Here is a 24268-nt window from a genome sequence, read left to right as displayed (position 1 = left end):
TTTGCAGTGTCGGATTCCAGTGAAGTGTACGTTCCAAGATGGAACATACGCCGAGGAACAACCCTTCGTACCCCTGTGGAGTGCGTGGACTGGGCTCGCCACGCTGCTCCTTATGGTGCGTTGGGGGAAGCCATGGCTAGCTACCAAGAGGGTAGGCTAACCAATGAGCTTCGGGTTCTCCAGGCCCGGACGCAGCCCCGCGTCGAGCTGCTTTGTCGTGAAAACGACAAGTTAAAAGCAGCTCGCGCCAAAGATGCATCTGAAGCGCGGGCTCTTCGGGAGGAGAACCGGCAGTTGGTCGCTGCCGCAGCCGAGAAGGAGAAGGCATTCAAGGCCCTCGAGGTTGAAGTCCAGGCGCGACTCGAGGCCCGCTCCAAGGCTGCCCAAGCTGTGAATGAACAGCTTCGGCTGGCCAAGGAGACTGCGCGAAACTCAACTGAGAGGGCTGCCAAGGCTGAAGCTGTTGCTGAGCCACTTCGCGAAGAGAATGAGCAGCTTAAATGCAAATTAAAGGCTCTTCAGCATGCTCATGACGCCTTGGCAATGGAAGACGCCAAGAAGCTGCAAGAGATTCTTGACCAGAGGGGGGTGCTTGACCAAACCGAGCGGAAGCTTAAGGGCGTCGAAGAGGCTGCCGCAAAGGAAGTATTACTTGCCAATCTGAACCAAAGCGAAGCCGAACGCGCCCGTGACGAAGTGCAAGCTACCCTCCAATGGCTACTTCGAGAAGCGTTGCCTCAGGTATCCTCTTTTTTTTCCCTCTTTTCTACTTGTAATTAGAAAATGTTCTAACTTGTATTCTTTTGTAGGTTGCGCGTCGGGTCCTTTCAGAGACCTCTTATGACGATGCGATGAGCGCAGCCCTCAACGCTTCTCATGAGGATGGGGAGAAGACTGGCTTCCTGCTTGGTCTAGGGTTTGCTGAGAGAGGCTTTCCGCCCTCCAACTTCCCTTTATTCAATGTTAATACTGAAGCTGCTTATGACCAAGCTGTGAACCAGTACGCTGCCTTCCCGCATCCAGTGGTGGAGAAGGTGAATGAGGCTGCTGCTGCTGATGATGGGCTAAACATCCTTAAGGCTTTCCTTGGGCAGCCACGCTCAGACGGTGCTGGTCCAAGCGGAGGTGGCCCTGAAGCCTGATCCTGAAGATCTCTTCCCACCGCTAGGATAGACTTAGCTTTGTATAGATTTCTTTTAGGCGGGTAGTTACCCGGCCACTGTTGTAATACATCATTGAAATATTAATCTTTTTGCGTATAAGACTGTTATTTCCTTCTTTGGGTTCCTTGCTTTATAAGCTTATTACTTGCATGTTTAAATTAGCAATTTTCCAAGTGTTCAGAGTGAGAACCTTTGAACGTGGTTGATAGTGGGTTAAAGTTTCGCTTCCTCCTTCGTGATTGTGCGGGTAGAACCGTCACTTGCACTTGGTAGGATGGCTAAACTTTAATTTTTATCTAACCTGCGTGCTGGTTTTTCTTATTTTTTTTTTTTTTAGGATAAGTTAACCTTTGAACGTGGTTGATAATAGGTGTGAAGTTTTGCTTCCTCTTTCGTGATTGTGCAGGTAGAACCGTCACTTGCACTTAGTAGGATGGCAGAACTTTACCCTTATCTGACCTGCGTGTAGGTTTCTCATCTTTTGAGGATAAGTTAACCTTTGAACGTGGTTGATAATAGGTGTGAAGTTTTGCTTCCTCTTTCGTGATTGTGCGGGTAGAACCGTCACTTGCACTTAGTAGGATGGCAGAATTTTACCCTTATCTGACATGCGTGTAGGTTTTTCTCATCTTTTTAAGAATTTTGTTTTGAACCGTTCGACGCGCGGTTGTTGGTGCAGTTCCTTCGAATGATTCATGCGGGATAGACCGGCACTTTCATTTAATGGGATGAACTCCAACTGACCTGCGTGAAGGTTTGCCACGTTATTGGGTTCGTGCGGGTAAGACCGCCTTCCCACGCAACGACTTCACGTAATATGAATGTCGTCCAGTGTTGGATAGTTTTAACCGTTCGACGCGCGGTTGTTGACAGGTTATTATCCAGTTTCCTTAATGATTCATGCGGATAGACCGGCACTTTCATTTTTGGGTGCTGAATTTTTTCCCCTTCAACTGACCTGCGTGAAGGTTTGTTACGTTATTGGGTTCGTGCGGGTAGGACCGCCTTCCCATGCAATGACTTCACGTAATTATGCGGTGAAAACCGGCATATTAGTGTCCAGAAAAGTATAAATGTAAAATCATCAGCTTCGATGTTCTAGAGAGAATCATTTCCATTAGAAGTGGCTCTTGGCCTTTTCTTTACAAATTGGAATTGATTTACATGCAAACTGTGTAAATGAGCTCCCTTCCATGTTGGGATGGGAGCGCCATCGAGCCGACACGCACCTGTTTCGGGATCTCGTTCTTTACGCAGCATGTAGTCTCTATTGAAGCTGATTTTTTATTCGTGTTTACCCCAGCCGTGGTTCCACACGCACCTGCCTGCCTGCTTAGCTTTTATTTCGCCACGAGGTGCGCGAGCGTCCCATCTCTGACGAATGTTTCGACCATGTCTTTTACGTCTATGCATTCTTCAGTGTTGTGGCCTTTTGTTCTGTGATAATCACAGTACTTGCTCCGATCAGCATCGTGACGATGTCTGATTTCTGGTGGTTTTGGCCATGGGAGCTCTTCAGTAGCAAATATGTCAGTGACGCTTTTGGTAAGTGGCGTCCATCTGGGGTTCCGGTGCGGCTTTACATTATCCCTTTCACCCAATCGGTGTTGTAAGCCGGATGAGGTGTCAAAGTTTACCCTTGACTGCCAAATGCCTTGCTTCCGTTTTTTGTTCAACCGGGCGGTGAGGACGTTGTCCTCTCTCGTCCTCTGGGTGTAAAGGTTTGTGTTCTGCGGAAGGTCTCTACCCAGTTGCTTCTCCGTTTCCGCATAGCGTTTGGCTGCTGTCATGATGCCATCCCATGTGGATGGCATTCCATCTTTACCCGTTAGGGTGCGGATAAGCTCTGGGTCTTGCGCGCCCTGGATGAAGGCTGCGCGAACAAGATCCTCGCTGATATTGCCCAAACTTAACTTCTTTGAGTTGAAGCGAGTGATGAAGTTTGGCAGAGATTCATCTTCTTCCCGTGTGCATTTGAGGATTGTCCATTGCTCCTCGGTATACTTTCGCTGCTGGCTGAAGTGTTGGCTAAACTTCTGCTGGAAGTCTGCCCAGTCGTAAATGTGGTTAACCGGTAAACGATCAAACCAAGCCCTAGCAGCCCCCACCAGCGTCATTTGGAACATGTAACACCACGTGGGTTCCGTCCAATTGCTAACGGTTGCCCCCGCTATGAACCTGTTCAAATGATCGTCTGGATCAGATAGGCCGTCATATGTGCCTATGTTAGGCATTTGTTTAGCACTTTTCGGGGCAATTGCTTCAGCAATGTCCCTTGCAAATTTGGACGTTCCTGCATTTGTAACGTTTGGTCTGAACGTTTTAGAGAAGTCTCGTGGACTTCCATCTATGCTTTTTGGTTTGAAGGCTTGTCCAAAATGCCTTTTCGGTTGGGTTTCCGTTTCTTTACGCTTCCCTTTTGCCTTATGACGAGGGTTCGCGTCGGAGTCGGATTCCTCCGAGTCATCCTCCCAGTATTCGAATTCGTCGGCCTGTTGCACGGAACGCAAGCGTTCGTTCAACTCAGCCTGGAATTCCTTTTGTCGTGCCTCCGCCCATGCCTTGACTTCGTCGAGAGTCTGGCGAGGGAGTCTTCGTTTTTCAAACTGGGTATCGGTGGATCCCAGTAGGCGGTCATTTACTGCACTTGCCCCTGCTTTAGTAAGTGGGGTAGTGTTCGTAAAATTTACTTCACTTGCTCCGGCTTCGGTAGCCGGAGTAGTGTTTGTAAAAACTGTGTTGCCGGTATTCCCCCCAATAGCTGGGGTTGTGGTTACCGGAATTTCTCTAACCATCTTTTGTATAAAGTTTTGAAAAAACTGGAGAAAATTGTAGTTCTAGCTTTATGCACGGATGGCGCCAATGAAGAAACACTAACCGGACCCCGGGCAGATTACTGGTAACCTGGGGGTTGGAGAGATGTTTCCCACGAGGGGTTAGACCCTTGGAAGATGGTTCTTCTGATACCCTGCAAAACAGACACCGTGAGCTCGTCACTGAGAAGGGGGGGGTTCCTCCTTGTGACCACCCTCCGGCGTGAGAATCAGACTAGATTGCTCTTTAAATATAAAAGTATATTAAGAGATTGCTAGAGCAGATATCAGGTATATATGATGATAATATGATAAGATGAGATGGTCATACCATTTGTGGTATTTATAGCCGAAGGTAGGTTTCCAAGGGGTTTAGCCGGCCCAACACGCTACCAACTGTAACCTATGCACGTGCCCTGCCTGTGAGTGGTGGATAGGTAGCGGCTGACACAGAGCAGGCGTGTCGTGTACTCTTCCTCTTCTGCCAACTACAGGCTAGGCACGTGGTATGGCAGGAGTTGGTGGGTAGGCGGCGGCTATTGGTCACAGTGCTGTGGCGTGCTGTCTGCCATGCTGCTGTCAGTGAGCTGTCGCATCTCTGATCAGATCTTTTGCCCACACCTCGTCAGGTACAGTAAAAGATCCTTCAGTATACGGACTGGCTTATTTGGGCGGGAGTATTCCCCCTCCCGCCTCTGTGCGGGATTGCTCCCGGCTTGGCTCATTCCTTCAGGTGACACTGAACGATTGAGAGCTAAGTGCCTTGTGCGTGTAGCCATGCTGCGCGGGTGGCCTTCCCTCATGGCTTGTATCCGAGGCTGCGGGAACAGGCGGAGTCCTTCACCATGGGAGGCATTTCTTGCGGGACCAGCTTGCATACTGCGCGTAAGGACGTCACTTCTCTGAGCATGGTTGGTGCTGCGGATCCAGTTGGTCTCTGCGCAGACGTCCCTGTTTAAGGTGAGTCTTGCGGGTCCAACTGGGCTCTGCTGGGACCTACCTCTTCAAGCTTGTATCCGCCAATCATGGCTGTGAAATCTGCAGGTGCCTCTGCTTCGGGTTCGATTCAGAAGGAGAAAGAGGTTCTGGATAATATTCACGGTTGTTCGAATGTCATCAAGTGTTTCGGTGAAGAAGTTACGATCGGAGATGAAGGCCAGATGGTGTACAATTTTTTATTGGAGTATGGCTCTGGTGGAACCCTTGCTGATCTCATCAAGAACTCGAATGGCGTAGGATTGCCGGAGTTGGATGCGCGGCGGCACGCTAGATCGATTCTTCATGGGTTGAGTCACGTTCACAAGCGAGGGTTTGTTCATTGTGATTTGAAACCGCAAAATGTATTGCTTGTAGCGGGAAAAACCGGTGAATTTATTGCTAAAATTGGGGATTTCGGTTTGGCGAAGAGGACGAAACAGACCAAGAAGAACAATTATGGTTGGGGCACCCCTATGTATTTATCACCAGAAGCTTTGATTAATGGTGTTCAAGAACAACCTGCTGATATTTGGGCGTTCGGGTGTATCGTCTTTGAGATGTTGACTGGAAAACCGCTCTGGCTTTTGAACCGAGATTTGGGCGTTGAAGATGTTAACTCGTATTGGTGACGATATTGAGTTGTTATCTGTTTGTAGCAGTGTATCTGCAGAAGGGAAGAGTTTCTTGAAACATTGTTTGTGCAAAAAGGTTATGTGCAGATTAACTGCTAACATGTTGCTGAATCATCCTTTCTTAAAAGGGTTGTGCAATGGTGACGACGATCGTATCAAAGAAGTTGGAGAATCACGCGAGGTTTTTGACATAGACAGGATAACGTCGTCATTGCTATCTTTCTATGATGAAGAAGAAGTTGATGATGAGTTGTGGTTGCCTTCGTGTTCAGATGAATCAAGCTATGAAGAAGATGTGCATGTTAATACTCCAAATGAAGAAAATATAAAGGCTAGATTACATGCGGTGCAGAGATTTCCAGTAAGATTAGTTACCATTTCCTAGAGATTGATTGTTGGATTCTAACTTAGGATCATGATTTTGTATGCGTTCGAAGGTTGTATCATGGTATATTAGTATATACAACAAAGTTTCTTTAGTAGGATTGATTGATTATGAAATTGAATAAATTCTTTCAATCTTTCATATGTTTAATTTGAAATTTTATGATTTTTATTTTGAATGTGAATTATAAAGAGTGTATTCTAAAAATTTTAATCCCAAATGTGTAACATTCAATTAATCGTTAATTAAAATAAAATTTAAACCTAATGTTTAGGCCAAATTCAAAATTATTGGCCATTTTTTTCAACACCACAAAAAACTTAGATGAACCGAACTATTGTGAAAACCGAAAAAACTGAAATAATTAACAGTTTTATAACCCGAAATTGGATTTTCGGTTTTAAGTCCAAAACCGACTCATGCCCGCTCCTAGTATCCATCGTCATGTTTTTGTAACTTGTGCAAATTCTCATGTGAATCAAGTCAAATGTCTCCTTGAAAAGAATGCAGTTTTACACAAACTCAACCAGTACACAGCACACAGCAACTTGAACATGGTAAACAGAGCTGCAAGATCCACCCATTCATATGCAAAGTCTCACAAAAGTAATAAACATCAAAGTACAAAGATTCTATTTTCATGATTAAACTAACAGACTAGCATAGATTCAAGAAAATAGGTGCAACATGTGTGACATCTTAAAATGCAAAATTAAGTGCATACAATTATGAAATAAAATCTCCCAACTCAAAACAACTTTATAAAACCACCACATATTCGTCTCAAATCACTCGATAATCGACTGGATCACGCCTGCCCCAACGGTCTTTCCACCTTCTCTGATAGCAAACCGCATCCCTTGCTCACACGCAACCGGCATAATAAGCTCAACCACCATCTTCACACGGTCACCAGGCATAACCATCTTCGACTCCTCATCTTTATCATTCATAATCTGTGTCACCTTCCCCGTAACATCAGTAGTCCTCATGTAGAACTGAGGTCTGTACCCTGCAAAAAACGGCGAATGCCTCCCACCTTCTTCTTTCTTCAACACATACACCAAAGCTTCAAACTTCGTGTGCGGAGTAATCGTCGCAGGCTTAGCCAACACCATACCCCTCTGAATATCAATCTTCTGAATACCTCTCAACAAAAGCCCCACATTATCACCAGCCATCGCTTCGTCTAAAAGCTTCTGAAACATCTCAACCCCGGTAACCGTCGTGGTTCTAGTATCCTTCAACCCGACAATCTCAACAGTGTCACCAATCCTAACCGTCCCTCTCTCAACCCGGCCAGTGGCCACAGTCCCACGACCCGTAATCGAAAACACATCTTCAATGGCTAACAAAAACGGGAGCTCGGTCTGTCGTTGCGGGATGGGAATGTAATCATCAACAGCAGCCATTAAATCATATATCTTATCCACCCATTTATTTTCCCCCTTTACGATTTTTGGGTTTTCGGTTAAAGCTTCTAAAGCTAACAAAGCCGAACCGGATATAATCGGGATATCATCACCGGGGAATTCATACGAAGATAACAATTCGCGTACCTCCAATTCGACTAATTCAAGCAACTCTTCATCATCAACCTGATCTTGTTTATTTAAAAACACCACCATATTCGGCACACCGACTTGTTTGGCCAACAAAACGTGTTCTTTGGTCTGCGGCATGGGTCCGTCGGCGCCGGAGACGACGAGGATAGCTCCGTCCATCTGGGCAGCACCGGTAATCATGTTTTTAACATAATCAGCGTGACCGGGGCAGTCCACGTGGGCGTAGTGTCGATTCTCGGTCTCGTATTCGACAGTAGCAGTGTTGATGGTGATACCACGGGCGCGTTCTTCGGGCGCGGCGTCGATTTCGTCGTATTTTTTGGCGACGCCGCCGCCGGTGGAGGCTAAGGCCATGGTGAGGGCGGCGGTGAGGGTGGTCTTGCCGTGGTCAACGTGGCCGATGGTTCCGATGTTGACGTGGGGTTTGGTTCGTTCGAATTTGCCGCGGGCGGCGCGGACGGTGAGGGGGCGGCGGCGGTGGGTGGTGGATCCGGTGGTGGTGGGATTGGGAGTGTGGAGGGAGAGGTTTGTGTTGGATTTGGAGAGGAAAGTGGAGGAGAGGAGTAATTTGGTGGTGGGTTTAGAGAGGGTGAAAGAGGAGGGTGGTGAGAAGGTGGTGAATGAGGCTGCAGCGGTGGCTGCGGCGGAGATGGAAGCCATCGGAGAAGAAGAAGATAGGATTTGGATAGAGTGGGAGTGTGTGGGTGTGGAATAAAAATAATAGTATGGGGTTTGAGATTTGGGGTTTTTTATGGGTGGGTGTGTGTGTGTGTGTGTGTGTGTGTGTGTGACGTGTTCGTACCACTTGCCATATAGGATCCGTTTATCTTTACACCACAAATAATCGGATTTATTTCACTCCGGATTTGGGACGGTGACTAGGGTTGTTCACCAGTTAAACACGAGTCAAAACTAGGTGGTTTTGAGCTCGAGCTTGAAATTAAACGAGGTTTAGGAGCTCGATTTTGAAGTTAAACTAGCCAACGAGTCGAGCCATGTCCAGAGCCGAGTCATGGTCGATTTTGGCTCAGTTACAAAAATGAGCCAACTCAGCTCAGGTTCAGAGCCGGGTGGGGCATAAGGCAACGTGAGCGACCAGCCAGGGCATTTAATTTTCGGAGGCACACACTTTTATATATATATGAAAAAAATATGTATATTTAATGTTTTACCCTAATTATATAATAACTAACTTGGTCTAGTGACAAAGATGTATAACTCACAACCAAAAGGTTGTAGGTTTTAGTCTCACTGAGAAATTCTAAGCTTATTTTTATACAAATAGTTTTTACACAACCTAAATCATAACCAAGTAAGTTTATTTAAAAATTTAATAATTATTTAACCCAAACAAAAATCCATTTACATAAGGCCTAAACTATTTTTTGTTTATATTATTTCGTTACTCGTTAAGGTCTACGGGCCTTTTATTTCGGCTCGGCTGAGTCATATAAATTCTCGGAGACGGCCCTGCTCAGGTTGTAACAAATCAAGTTTTTTTAGCTAGTTGTATTCAAACTTTTATCCAACAAGCCATGAGATTTTTGAACAACCCTAACTGAAAGTGAGATAGATTTTACTTTTTTCAATATTTCAATATATTTTTGTCAACATTTTATTGATTTGGTAAATATTTTCAAAATCAGACCAGACATTGAACCGGACGTCTTACCGGACACCATGAAACATGAAGATTGGCTTGGTTTTATGAAAAACATAGAAAGGAAGAACGGTAACGACGTAAGTAGATAGAACTTAGAAGTAGAATATATAGTGTCTAGTCTCTTAAATTGAACTTAGAAAGCTGAAAATGACATCAAATTAGAGGAGTATATTTCTGAGTTCATAATTTTTGTGATATTTACATATAAGAGCTCATTATGCACTCTAGCCTGAAATCAACTACAAGTTCATGTTTTTTACAATGTAACGTCCTAAATTTTTTATATAATTTTCATGGAATATAATATATGAAGAGAAATGAGCAATTCGTATTCAGTATCATACCAAACTTTAAGCATAACGAGCAAAAAGGCAGGTTCTCAAAGAGAAAAAAAGAACAGCGTTCATGACTTCATGTGCGTGCTTGTGTGCACAATTCGACCCAAGCTAGTGCAAACCGAGAGAATCTAGAGTCAACAACGAGGGTGAGGGCTTGTGGTGAGAGTGCAGGTCAGTGGTCAGTGGTGCGCGCTGAATTTCAGATCCCCACTTCACCGCCCGACTAGCGAGTATCGATTTCTACAACACTGCTTATTATAAAACTTTTAGTTTTATATACACACATGTCATTTTTATACGTAACTTTTAGTTTTATATACACACATTTCATTTTTATATGTAACTTTTAGTTTTGTATATACACTTACAACACATTTTGGCCGAAAATTGGCCAGAGTCTCATTGGAAACCGCCAAATTTGGCCGGAATCTCGTTGGAAACCGCCGATTTTGGCCGGAACCCTTCCAGAAAACGCTGACCAATTCCGATTAATGGTGATTTTGGCCGGATTTGACCTTTGACCGATTAATTGGCCAACTAGCCCAAAATTTATCAATGGGGTAGGGACTGGCGATTAATCGGTGCTTAGTCGGAATTTTTGCAACACTGATAATAAGTCATCTTAAAACTCATATGATTAACACTAATCAAATGAATAAACACACAATTCTTGTTGCAATTATTAAACAAAAGATCAGTCCAACTTATAACATTCCTAAACAAAAATACGACAGTAAACTTAAGATTTCAATATTCGCTAAGCAAAAAATAATACTTGAGAAAAGGCAACCCGACCCACCAATTCAAACATACCTCTCTTTGTGGCAGTTACTATTTCTTGAGTGCATTCATTTTATCCCTGAGATAGTAAAGCTTTGCCCTCCTCACTTTCTTCTTGTCCAAAACCTTTATCTCTTTCACATTGGGTGAGTACCTGTATCAACAAACATTTGTGTAAAAAAACCTCGTTTTGCTATATAATTGTGCAAAAGAAAGTAAAAAGTACTTTAAACACTTACAGAGGTAACAGAGACTCAACACCAACTCCTGCAACCAGCCTTCTTAATCTAATTGTTGTATTTAGACCCGCATTACGTCTTGCTATCACAATTCCTTTCACTGTTGATACACGTCTCTTATTCTCGGGTACTTCCTGCAATGTCATGGATTATATTATATTATCTTATTATAGCATAGTGATTGAAGTTTACATAAGTTTTGAATACGAAATAACCACAAAATCAATGCACTTTTCTTACCAATCTGAATTGGATTATATAGCCTGGCCTTATATCAGGTATTTCTCTCTGCGTGCTCACTTCCTCCACTGCTTCTTTATCAAGTATCTGAATACGAGCTACATTTTTTAATAGAAACTACAAAATCTGTATTTCCAAAAGTAGTAAGTATGAATAGAAGCATGCCTGCATTATGTGTCGGGCTGTTTTATCTAGCCTCTTGAACTTGATGCGAGGTGTAACCTCAGTAGCAGTGGCAGAAGCATTTTGAGAGTCAGATTTCTGTGAATCATTCAATGTCGTAACGCCCCTGTTAGTCAATTGGGTCAAAATCTGAGGCCCTAAAAAGAAGCCTGTCTTGGATTCTCTGTAGGGTGATGCTACCGAGGGTCTGCTAGTAACATTGCATGAAGCTGGTAGCTCTCTTAACAATCCATAACTTTTTGTCTGAAAAAGCATTCAGAAGTAAAAAATGTTATAATCTTATAACTCAACCCACAATATCATGAATAGCAACATACTGGATTCAGCTAAAAAAGAAAAACCATTTACAAACTGCAATTCAATGGCTTACAATTCTTTAAAATAGTCAACTTTATATAAACATCGACTGTAACAATATATCATGGCTATCACATTACTGAGGCAGTAGAAAGATATATACTTCCCTTTGGGTAAAAATATTGTGAATGCTAATTGTATAAAAAGACAAGAGCTTTAGATATGCTAAATATAGATATTAACATTGTAATGTTAGGGTTTAGTTGTATATAGCTCATGGGCCCAAAATAGATTTCTCTAGGGTTTCTTTCATATGCAAAAATTGAGCCTCCATTGAATTCAATCCAGTTTGGATGCAATCAGCTTTCACTAACTGCTAATTCGGATTCATTATTTTACAGAAAGAAACTAAACAAGAGGAATTCATCATGCTAGTCGACTTAGAACACAAAATACATGTCAAAGATTCATACAATTAGAGACAAATCCTGTGTATTGAAGAAGCTTTAGAGCTAGAGTCTACATGATCTAGTATCATCATTGTCTTAACATTATTTAATTCACACAATTTGCAGCCTATTTTATATGGTCGAATCAAAAAACACTCCGGTAACACAAGACCTGCAGATTCTACCTTGTTTCATTTTCTAACCTAAAATATCAATTACCCAAACAAACAACTTATAAACTATAATCAAGCTTTCGAATTCATTTTCTTAGAATCAAATACCATGGAGTAAACAATGAACAATTATCTTCCAAGTAAATTACCCAAAAATGGATAGGAAGTAACCGGGAAAAGAGGAGTGATTGATTGGCTTCGGACGAGCAAACCCTAGACAATGAGCAACGGGTGGACTTAACGGCGTTATTTGCGATCAATCGGATTCTCCCACCGAACGATTGCATATCTTCCGATGAGTTTCGGCTAAACCCTTTGGATCTGCTTCCGGTGACTAAAGAGGGCCTTGCAAAACCCTCGTCGGTTTATGATCAGAATATTATTTGACCAAAATGCCCCTTCATCAAAGAGGGTGTTAGGGATGGCAATGGGTCGGGTTTAGGTATTCCCAAACCCATATCCGGTTATAAAAGCCCGTCTCAAATCTGTCGGGTTTTAATCAGGTAATCACTCGTCGGGTTCGGGTTTTCCCATTGGGTTTCGGGTTTTGATAAAATACCTGTTGGGTATACCCTGCTCAAAACCCGTCGTGTGACATTTGTCAATTTCGGGTTATTTTATACTTTTATTCTTAATGTAAACCCGACCCGTTTTGTATCCCGAACCCTTCGATATTATCAAAATGATGAATTTTATGTTACATATTTGTTTTATAGTTGTCGGATCTAAAAAAAACACCCTTTTCGGTTCTTAAAATGCCCCGAAAATGCTCAAAACGAACTCCAGGGACTAAAATTATCAAAATGGAGACTTGAAAGACCCATTTGTAGTTTGTGCTTTCTTGGGTCTATAACCAACCCATTTTCATGCAATACCCTTTATGAAAGACTTATTCAACTTACCCTATATATACACACCTATCTTCTTGATTTGTGCTTGCTCATTTTCTCATTTCTCTCTCAAATTCTTGAATTCTAAGGTTGTTCTTCATAGTTTGATTCTCAATGTCAAACTAAGCTAATCTTTCATTTTAAGTAACTTCTTGATACTTAAAGCTTGATGTTACAACATATACAACATATATATAATATACACTCCTTGTTTATCTTCGGTTTTTCATTTCTCCGGTCTCGGCCGGTTGAAATGTCGGGCTAGTAAGGCAAGGTTACATGGAGGACTTTGTAGTCCTTGTTTATATAGTTAACAAATTTAACCATATAACTTATTATACTTGCTTAACTTATGCATATTTTAGTTTATTGTTCATATTTGTCAAGTTCCATGGTATTGGGTATGTAAGGACTAGTCTCGGTTTCATTCCGAGTTGAGAACCGAACTTTCATTTAAAAGCTTTATTGTTAACTTTTTGAATGTAAAACTTGAGCATTATTATTTATAAGTTATTTTACAAGTTCCATGGTAATTGGGTATGTGGTAACCATCCTCGGTCTTATCCCGAGTCAAGGACCGAACCAAAAACCGAACTAAACCGAGTTTACTCGCTTAAGACACACAAGTGTGTGTTTAGCCATCAAAAACTCATATTTTTCAAGATTATATTTTAAAACAATTTTAGTTAATTTCTAAACATACGTGGCATGTCGGTAATCAACTTGATCTTATAACAAGTTCGGACCGATAAAGTCGTATACTCGCTTAACAAACGTTAAGGTTCTTCACAATAGAACTACATACTTGGTTAAGTCTATTTTGATTTTATTGAGTTATCTCATAACATTTATTATTTTGGGAAGTTAACTTTGAGCTTGGTCAATTATCAAGTCTCGAATCGACAAACCCGAACACTCGTTTTGTAACATCCTAAAATTTTAATGATGAATAAAGGAAGTTATGTTTAGTGATTTCGCGTAATTAATTAATATCGGGTAAGGAGCGGGTCTTGGACTTGGATTAATTGAGATGGGTTAAATGAGAATGGGATTTAAGGGATATAAATATCCCCTAAACCCAAAAATATCTTCATTTACATCTATTCCTTCACACTTCCAAAACACACACACACCCCATACACAAGCCGACCGGCGGCCGAGATCCGAGGAGAGAGAGAGAGGCCGAGAGCCGTAGAGAGAGAGACCAAGATCCGAGAGAGAAGAGAGAGCGGTTGGTTGTGATTAAGCGAGGAAACAAGATCCAACAAGCTCAAAAAGGTAAGATTCTTGAACTTTGAAGTTTAAAGATCCAAGCTTTTTAGTGTTAAGTGACCGGAAATGGTCGGGAAGCGCAGTGGGTGATATTGAACCATAGCGGGGGTGTTAAAATCGCTCGAAATGTTGGACAGAAACCAAACAGCAGGCTGTCTGGGCAACTTCGCCTTCATCTGGGCAACTTCGCCTTCAAGCGATGAACTTCGCCTGCAGGCTAAGTTCGCCTGATGAACTTCGCCTGCAGGCTAAGTTCGCCTGATGAACTTCGCCTGCAAGCTAAGTTCGCCTGATGACAAGTTCGCCTGAGGTTTAAGTTCGCCTGATGACAAGTTCGCCTGAGGTTTAACTTCGCCTGATGACAAGTTCGCCTGAGGTTTAACTTCGCCTAAAGCTAAGTTCGCCTGAGGTTTAACTTCGCCTAAAGCCAAGTTCGTTTAGAAAATAAATTAAAAATCTAATGAAAAATGTGTTAAGACAGTTAATGGAAATAAAATTTTTCCAAGCTGACCTGGCAGCTCGACCCCAGCCAGGGGCTCTGCCCCTTGGACCCTGCTAGGGGCTGCCGCCCCTAGACCCCGCTGCCAGGGGCGCTGCCCCCGGACCCCCGTTCGTTGTGGGTCATATAAAGATAGAAATACATTATGAGAAGTGATAGTTAATTGATACGTATACTTGTTATACAGTCAGCCGTGCACAACTGAAGAAAGGAATTACGATTAACGGTGAACGTAACCGTGTTCAGGTGAGTTTCTAGCCCCATTCCTTGTTATGTTTTCGGGGCTGTGTGCATACTTGATGTGTTGTTAATACATTTATCCTAAGTGATAAGTGTATGCCCTATGTGATATATGTGTTATGTAAGATTGATTGCTTGATGGTACGTGAACGATATTCGGATATTGCACGTACTGTCAGGTTGTAACGCTAGGTATAGGTAAGAATGTTATCTATATTATGTATATGAGCATGGCAGTGATAATAGAAGAAAGAAATGATAATGTATGGTTGTATGGTTACGAAAAGGGTACCGAGCCCTAATAATACTTGAGGTATGATGTATGGTTGTATGGTAACGAAGTGGGAATCGAACCCTTCTAATATTCGAAAAATAGGGACCAGACCCTTATAATATCTGTGATGATAGGGACCAGACCCTTATAATATCTGTGATGTTAGGGAATCGAACCCTTCTAATATTCGAAAACTAGGGACCAGACCCTTATAATATCTTTGATGATAGGGACCAGACCCTTATAATATCTGTGATGTTAGGGAATCGAACCCTTCTAATATTCGAAAACTAGGGACCAGACCCTTATAATATCTGTGATGATAGGGACCAGACCCTTATAATATCTGTGATGTTAGGGAATCGAACCCTTCTAATATTCGAAAACAAGGGACCAGACCCTTATAATATCTGTGAGGTTATAGGGCGAAAGGCTCTTTAAAAAGTATGATTATGTATGTAAGGAAAGTATGAAGGTAAAAATGAACGTATGATTATGTACGTAAAGAAAGTAAGAAAGTAAAAATGAAGGTAGAGCACTTAGGTGTATATGAAAGAAAGTTAAGAGATTAAGTATGAAATGTAAGAAGGTATTGTATGATCATGTGATTAACTAGAACTCACTCAGCGTAGCTGACTTTTAGTATGCACGCAGGTGTGTAGGTTGAGGCAGCTCGCTTGAGGAGACACATGGCACTGAACAAGAATCTGGCATCTGAAGACCTATGATGTGTTAATTTTAATGCTTTAATGTGAAAGACAATAAATGTTTTGAGACAAGTTATAACTTATGTAATGTTTATTGAAAGTTTTATATTCCGCATAAATGTTTTAATTAACTCTGATATTTAGAACTGTGTTTATGAGTAAATCCAACACGAAAGTAGGGTTACCGGTAACGGGGCCTTACACGTTTAAACCTTGTTTTGGTATTCTTATAACCAAGGGTTTTGCAATATTGCATTTTAACCCACATTATTACTTAACATAGGTTGAGTAAAAAAAAACTAATGAATAGAATACCGAGACTCGGTTTCGAGTAAACTTATTTTACAAAACTCATTTCTTTAATTTCTCAAATATTTACATTTTAAACCCTAAACTTTATTTATTTACTTTATTTATCATGTATTTTATTTTAAACCCTTCCAAGACTACTTACTAACACAAGACCCGTTTAATATAGGTCTTGCTCGTTAAACCGATCTCTCCGATTATTCACGACACTATCTTTCAAGTTACTTGTTAATGTGAGTACCTTTTCATCCCCCGTTTTCCATCTTTTATTTTAGGGGTGACATTGCATACTTATTCAAATTCAAATGATTTATACTTGAGTCTTAAACCACAACACTTATTGTATATGTTTACTTAAATAAATGCTCGATTTGGTGTTATATGCTTTACATGATTATGTGCAAATTCTTGAATGCTAAGGTGGGTAGCCTTATCAAAGTATGATCATACGTTAATTCCGAGTATATATGGTATCCCCATATAGAAAGGTGTCGTCAATGTATTCTTATTGACGATTTCATTATTGTCGTCAATGTATTCTTATTGACGGTTTTATTATCTAAATTGTTGCTATTATTTATTGTTTTCGTATACTAGTTGTGGATTTCATACTATACACTTATTGTCCAAAACTATGAAAATTGCTCACTAACTTTTGTGTTGACAAACTCTATTTTATGCAATGTTACAGGTTTGATGTTAGCTTGATTGGATTACTTGAAGAAACTTATCATCTTGGCTTTAGGATATTAGAAAATGAAAGAACGAGTTATTTGTTTATTTGTCTATTTGGGATTTTGTATGAACAATTGTTGTGTTAGTTATGATTATATGGATTTAAATGAGTTGTTTAAATATTGTCACTTTATAGTGTCGTTGTGCAATGAACAATCATGTCGCGCCTCGATGTTTCCGCCTTCATTGGTCGGGGTGTGACACGTCGTGTTTCTACCGGGTATTGACAAAATATAACTAATTGATTATAAAGATGGTTACCATAAAGGTAAAATATCTCAAATAATTGACATAAACAAGTTTCGACAAATAATATATTTGGAATATAGTATATATATAAAATATTATAAGCTATATCGGGTACATTGGGTAAATGGGTCTATGCTATCGGGTAAACGGGTATATCAGAAAGGGCCCTATCAGAAATCCCAAACACGTCCCAAACCTGCGAAAAATTTCAAAACTAATCACAAACCCTAATGGGTCGGGTATTACCCGCCCCATTTATGTCGGGTTTCGGGTTTTCCCATCGGGTTCGGGTTTCAATGCCATCCCTAGAGGGTGTGGGTGTTAAAAGTTAAAACCCGGTGAACCCAAGTCTGACAACAAACCAATTAAACCGAACCGAACCGTATCAAGCCGGGTTATTTCTATATGATTAAGTGGAAGTATGATGCATATTTTTTCATTTTAAAAGTGAAACTTAGAGGGTTTATAGATTTCATGTCGCTGGTTGAATAACGAATACGTCTTGTATTTCTATGCATACTAAAAACATCAATCTTAACCAGCACACACTTAACATATAACAAAGTATTACAGGTTTAACTCAAAAGTGACTAAAAGGATGAGTAATAATCAAGTTTGCAAATTAGATAATCAATCGGTGGCCTTAAAAATGGGTTTAACGGGTCGACTAGTCAACCTATTTAATTAAATGGCGTCAATCGGACTTGACTTATTCAATTAAGGGAAAATCATGGTTTTACTTTATTTCACTTTTATTTATAGTTTATTAAAAAATGAAATTACTAAAGTACCCCTAAACTAATTGACCACTTTAATATTTATAGGTCATTTCTTTTACTAATTTCGGACGCATTTTAATAAAGTTAAATGATTGGTCTCTTTCTTTTGATACAACTATAAATTAAGGTAGAGACCTTAACTTCAGAGGTTTGAACACAAGCGCATGCCCAAGAAAAACCGCAATATTAAGATAAACATACCAAACATTCTAACAACTGCGACATACTTCGTTAAAGGGAAATTTTGAGACTCGGTAGTTGTCTCTAGCTGTACAATAATTTGTTCACGTTGGTGTACCTTGAGAAATCGATATGTTCTAGTCGAGGCAATGAATCTATTTTAGGTAAACCATGCCAAGCATGTGGGCTCCTAACTCCTAAGCTAAACTTCTACCTTCCTACACATATTTTGAGCAAAACTTTTAGTCATGTCATCTCTCTAACCTACACAATTTCAAAACACAATTGAAGTTGCATATGATAGAGTAAGCTGCACCCACCCAAGGCCATCGTTTGACCAGATCTTTGAGTCTTTGGCTTCAGTTACATAACCAATGACTATTATGATTGACAAAAGATATTTGGTGCATACAGATTCAAACCTTTTGTTTTAACTTATCATCATCATCATCATCATCGTACTCAGTATATCCCACCAATAGCAATGCTATGGTAGGGTCTGAGGAGGGTAAGATGTAGACAGCCTTACCTCTATCCCATAGGGATAGAGAGGCTGCTTCCGGTGAGACCCCCGGCTCGATAGTAGTTTTGAATCAAGCCTTGGACATAAGACACATAACACTCAATCATTGGGACACCGGCTGATTGGTGCATGTGCCCTTGTCTTTCGGCTATCAACGCCACCACATGATGCCTGATTAACCTTCCGCCACTTTTAACGTTATTTTCACGTGATTAGTAAAATAACGTCAAAATTAGTGCAATTTTACTTTTGCCCACCCAAGGGTTCACACATATATACATTATATGTGCGCACCGCAAGCAGGGCGTTTTTTGTTTTAACTTATAACTATCACTAAATGGAACTTTGCAGTTCTAAAGGCAGGGGTAGAGCAAATCACAGTGACATGGAGATTCAACTAGACCTCACAGCTGGCACAAACTAGGCCAACAAGACCGTAAAAGTTAAATTTTGCTACGCACCCATTAGTCAGTAGGAGTATAGGACTGTTCTTGGAGGAAAACAGGTGACCTTTTGAAAAAACTCAAGACTGGCCCACACAAGATTGTGTTTTGTCCATACAGGCATGCACTGGTTTAACAAGTCATTTACATGGACAACTGAAAGATATATATGGGTGTGAAAATCTGACACGATACGAACCTAACACGAAATTCATGGGTTTTGGATTAGTCTAGACAGGTTCGTACAGTTTCAGGTCAAATCCACAAACACGTTTAGTTATACAGGTTGTGTTCAGGCCAGTCTTAGATATACTCTCTGCGGTATATTTGTGAGGGCCTTTGAATTCAATGCTCAGGAAGAACAAGTAACCTAAGGTCAGACCACAAATGTGCACAAATCTACAAACTTGTTTTGAGATTCAAGCAATCACATGTCACCACATATCACATGATCTTGCATCTTCTCCATAGTCACATTGGCTGATTTCTTTCACATAATGAAGAAAAAAGCAAACGCGTCCGAGAAATGAGATCATTTTCTGCATACTTAATACAGACAAAAAAAATGCTAGTTTGGTTTTATAACTAAAAGATGCTTGCTTTTAATACAGTTTAATGATGTTTATTTCTTTAAATCAAAAAGAAGACGTATACTTGTGTGGTCTATAAAGCAGTTAGTCAAACGACCTTACTTGAATACATTATCTCTAAGCATTTGCCATCTTTACAACAGATGGATTATATAAAACACTATGGGGCTCTTCCATTGTTACCAGCACCCAGGATCTGATAAATGAGCTTCTCTGGCAGTTTCTTTGTTGCCTGACAAATAATTAAATACACGTAAATAAAAATAACACACATGTTTCTTCTTTTTTTTTTCCTTAAAATTTTCATATTATCAAAACTGACCTGATAATGTCTCATATGCAAGATCGGTTCACAACCTACATCTGCAATTAACTTCCCTTTTGGTGTAAGCAAACTAAACCGTCCAGCTTCATATTGTGTAAGACTATCTTTACCATGTGGTAGGCTAGTCAACACTTTGAAAAGCGAAGTAAGCGAGTTCATCTAGTTAACAAGTTGGTACAAACATTAACTTATGGTTAAACAGTTTCATTCAAAAAAATTAGATCTTTACTATAATTTGTTTATACCTTCATATATGGAGAAGATGCACAACCACCATGAAGAGAACACCCTTCACCACTTGTCACACCAGGTATTACAGAAACATTCAAGCCATCACCCGATTGTAGTCCCGCACTTGACTTTTGTGAAACTGTGGTAACTGAATCTGATGAAACTGGAAAATCTATCTCAACAATAACTTTCCCTGCACTAACTGAAGAACGTAATAGCTGACGGACATTTGCAACGATGGATGTCACCATTCCTGATTCCGTTCCTAACACAAACTGAAGATGATCATCAATGTCTCTATCGAGTGCCTCTTGAACCCTACTTTTTATAAAATCTAGTATGTTTTGGGTGGACCCCACCACCCCCATTCCTCTTCTTTTAGCTTCCATGGCTACAGAGAACATTTCACCCGGGACCTCAAAATGAGCAGTGAGAAATGCATCACAATACATGTCCTTAATCTTTTCCACCACTTCGTGCCCGAAGAGATGATGAACAACGCATGTTCCATTCTGACACAAACAATTCATTGTAAGAAACTATAACTTCACAGAAAGTTGTGGCTGAATTAACTGAATTACCTGAAAATAATGCAGCCTAGGTAACAATAATATTTGCACAACATGTATGAATCCGGCCCATACCATACATTCAAGTTTGGTACTTCAGCAAATGCCTGATAAACAAAACAGAGCAATTACTCAAATGAAAAGGATAAAGTGAAAAATTGGTACTCAAATGAGAATGAAAAGGAACCTGTAAGATGGTTTGTACAACATTAGAAGATGTACATGTGATCGTAGGCACAAGTTCATGCGCGTGAGCTTTGGTTTCCAGAGAAGTGTTAATATAGACAACATAGAGTGAAGGAGAAGCATTAGAAGCTTCCGAGAGATAACTCGTGTATGCAGGGCTAGATGCAGCATCAGCCAATGAGCAGCCAATTTGTTCATCAGACATCCTGTACACACCAACCTGCAATACACTTATGTAAGCCACAAAAAACATAAATCACAAAAGATTAAAAGTATAATAGTTACCTCAGGAAAACCAGCTTGATCAAGAATGGCGCGAACGTTTTCTGACATGAAATCTACACCTAAAACAGCTATGAATTTGCATCCTGCTTTTGCCATGCTAACAGCTTTGTCTGCCATAACCAACGAATCGGATATATGAATATGAGGCCAAAGTTTCTGCGCAGAAGTTAAAACACCTTGCACCTCTGGATCCATGTAAAAATATGCAACAATGCCTACTTGTTTTTCCTTTAATAAATTGACTAACTCTTGAACCTTTGCATCATCTGGGAATAAAAACCTTGCCTGCAATTATGCAAAAGCTAAGCTTAAACATACGATTTTATGAATTCAAAATTATCAAACTAGCATAGTATTAGTATTAAACAAACACTGACCTGCGCCTTCGCAAAACTCCCTTTCGCGCCAATACCTTCTGCGGTGATCACCATGGACGGAAACGGCTCCCCAACGGACCTTCCCTGAAGCGCCTTCGTCCTCTTCTGCATACTAACCAACACATTATGCCAAGTATTAACCCTGGAATCAGCCTTCACTCCATGCAAACCAGCAGCAACATTCAAATCCCCCAAATCCTCCGTCCTCAGTCCCAAAACCTCCTCCGGCTTCGCTCCGTCCAAAACCGAAATCAAACACGAGCAAAAACCTCTCGTAATCTCCGAATCACTATCAGCCAAAAACCTAATAAAACCGTCGGCGTCCATTCTCACATCCAGCCACACCTGCGTCGTGCATCCCATCACTCGATTCACCGGAACTTTAAGCGAGTCGTTAAACTCCGGTAGAAGACTCGCGTAGTGTAAGAGCCGCTTGAGTCGATCAATTGGCTCGGAAATGGATTTGAATTCTGATGCTAGCCTTTGAAGCTTTGATTGAGCAGATATCTGGCCGTCTGATGTGATAGACGGAGTAATAGTAACAGCTGAGCATCTAGGGTTTCCGGCAATAACAACAGACTTGACGGTTTTGAATAGAGTAAAATATGGAAGACGGAGTCTGGTGGTGTGGTTAGGGTTTGTAACTTTGCTGTTGAAGCAAGGAGAACAGTAACAGCTGGTCATGCCGAATGTTGCAGTTGCAGAGTCCATGGCCGGAAAAGCTAACGGTTGAATGATGGATATGTTGGTGAGAGCTTCAAATAAGGCGGGGTAGGAATAACCAGAATAAAGGCTTGTATTGGTCCTACACCTAATTACCCGCGAAAAATATAAAAATTATTTTAAAACTTAGGGTAGCCTTAATTAGATATCTTTCCTTAATTAATCCACCACGTGTGGCCTATTGGTAAGAGGTTTGGATTCTCCAGTGAAAAACCTAAGTTTAATCTCCACTTATGTTACTTTCGATTGATTAAGGCAGCGAAGGATTTGAGTTAGGCTTTGTGCAAGGTTGTTAGTTTGAATCCCGAGCCAACTCGAGTTTTCATCCCACCGTGTGGCTATATGATTTCCCGAGAGAACGCCTAAGCCAACATTGATCCGGTTAAGACAACATAGTGTAGCCAAAGTGAGGCAACGGAGCTCGCCAATTTAAAAAGTGTGTGATGATGGCCTAAACACAAGAAATTAGTCGTTCCAAAAATAAAAATGTCTTTCCTTAATTAGTGTGGTACATTAAATATATTGTATTTGGTATTTAGTAAGAGTTAGAAAGAATTTGATAAAAGGCTGTCTAGTGATTTTAATTTATTGTATTTGGTACTAGGTTAGAACACGTGTAATACACGGGTTGGTAAAAAAAATAAAAGCAACAAAAAAATAATATAAACAATTACACAAGGTGAAACATGAAAACTATACGATTCACAAGTCACTTGAACGATTACCTTCTTTTTAGTTACAACTGAATTTTTGTATACATTTTGACCATTGGTTTAACCATCCTAAGCTGAGGTAAATTGCCTGATTCTAAATTTAGGCATTCGACCCGTCATTTTTCTGATCTTAATGAACTTCAACAATTGCAGGGCATATGCACTACAATCTCGAACGGGCTTTATCTGCATAAGTCAATAAATGTGTTAAAAAATGAAAATGCGGTAATTTTGATAAATTTCGTAAATCAGGTAACATAAAACCAATCGTATCAAAGAGGCATGCCTCAAATATTTATATGGTAAATGTTGGTTTTTCTCTTATCAAGTTACTCGTCACTCGCTTAACTCACTGATACAAAGTGGTGAATAAATATATAACAAAAAAAAAGTAATAAAAGTTTGTTCTTAACTGGATGAATTAATGGAGAAATCAACAGAATTTGAAATGTCAAATATTAAAAAGCAAGATTTTTTTTTATAAAAAATGGTTAATATTATACAACGCAATAGTTGACCATATTTAGAAGCATACATAAGCAACTTTAAAAATTAGTTAAAGTGTCCTACAGAGCAACATATTTTCTTTATTTTTAGTATTAGTAATCTAAATGACTGAAATTGTTCAGTTAGATAAAGCATTTGATGTATTAAAATTCAAAGTAAATAATATATCAAAAGTGAAATAGCAGTAAGTTGAGAAAAAAAAATGTAATGGATGTAAAGAGAACTTAGCCGGAAACAACCGAATTGAGATGGCATTTGGTCTGCCCCTGATACAACTTGTTTCCAACCACGTACTAGAATATTATAATTTGATTATTAGTAATCTAATTGACTGAAATTATTCAGTTAGATGAAGCATTTGATATATTAAAAATAAAAGTAAATAATATATCAAAATTTGAAATAACAGTAAGTTGCGAAAAAAAAATGCCATGGAAGTAAAGAGAACTTAGCTGGAAACAACTGAATCGTGATGGTTTACCCCCAGTACCACTTGTTTCCAACCACTTGAATATTGTAATTTGATACCGAAGGTACATAAATACCTACCAGCTAAAACTTCATTGCATTCCTGTAATATAAAAATGACCGAATATGACACATGATATCATTTAAGCAAAAAGTATTGACCAAGATTAAGATTAGTCACCAAGTGGGTAATGGTTAAACCATATTAAAGGCATGGAAAGTTCGGTAAAACGTAAAGAAATAAATGATGTCATGAAACAGTATGAATATATTTAATGAATAGCCGCATGGTCCTA

General features: G+C 40.2%; 1 protein-coding gene, 1 long non-coding RNA gene and 3 pseudogenes across 3 annotated transcripts; 2 read left to right on the top strand and 3 right to left on the bottom strand.

Annotated features, from left to right (window-relative positions):
• Window positions 1–4994: 4994 nt before the first annotated feature.
• LOC143591261 (mitogen-activated protein kinase kinase kinase 20-like) lies at window positions 4995–5971 on the top strand (annotated as a pseudogene).
• A 642-nt stretch (window positions 5972–6613) lies between these two features.
• Window positions 6614–8234, bottom strand: LOC143591248 (elongation factor Tu, chloroplastic-like). The gene has a single exon (XM_077071508.1). It carries the CDS (start codon window positions 8194–8196, stop codon window positions 6760–6762), a length of 1437 nt encoding a protein of 478 aa, XP_076927623.1. The 5' UTR covers window positions 8197–8234; the 3' UTR covers window positions 6614–6759.
• Window positions 8235–10159: 1925 nt separating this feature from the next.
• Window positions 10160–10907, bottom strand: LOC143591255 (uncharacterized). Its single transcript, XR_013145627.1, has 3 exons — window positions 10797–10907; window positions 10557–10690; window positions 10160–10471 (listed from the first exon to the last, which is right to left on the bottom strand). It is a non-coding gene; the product is annotated as an uncharacterized LOC143591255 (long non-coding RNA).
• Window positions 10908–17722: 6815 nt separating this feature from the next.
• Window positions 17723–19528, top strand: LOC143591260 (high-affinity nitrate transporter 3.1-like; annotated as a pseudogene).
• A 151-nt stretch (window positions 19529–19679) lies between these two features.
• LOC143591254 (quinolinate synthase, chloroplastic-like) lies at window positions 19680–22272 on the bottom strand (annotated as a pseudogene). The gene is made up of 7 exons (XR_013145626.1): window positions 21562–22272; window positions 21185–21469; window positions 20901–21119; window positions 20726–20820; window positions 20159–20656; window positions 19911–20072; window positions 19680–19820 (listed from the first exon to the last, which is right to left on the bottom strand). The product of XR_013145626.1 is annotated as a quinolinate synthase, chloroplastic-like (transcript).
• Between the last annotated feature and the right edge of the window lie 1996 nt (window positions 22273–24268).

The sequence above is a fragment of the Bidens hawaiensis genome, unplaced genomic scaffold, assembly GCF_021521415.1.
Source record: "Bidens hawaiensis isolate Kalapana, Puna unplaced genomic scaffold, B.hawaiensis_p1.1 tig00039497_1, whole genome shotgun sequence".
Taxonomy (NCBI): domain Eukaryota; kingdom Viridiplantae; phylum Streptophyta; class Magnoliopsida; order Asterales; family Asteraceae; genus Bidens; species Bidens hawaiensis.
The sequence above is the reverse complement of the archived record's forward strand: the minus strand, read 5'-3'. Positions and strand labels throughout refer to the sequence as shown.

Coding starts and splice junctions, on each gene's coding strand:
- LOC143591248 (XM_077071508.1), bottom strand. CDS start 8,196: ATGGCTTCCATCTCCGCCGCAGCCACCGCTGCAGCCTCATTCACCACC.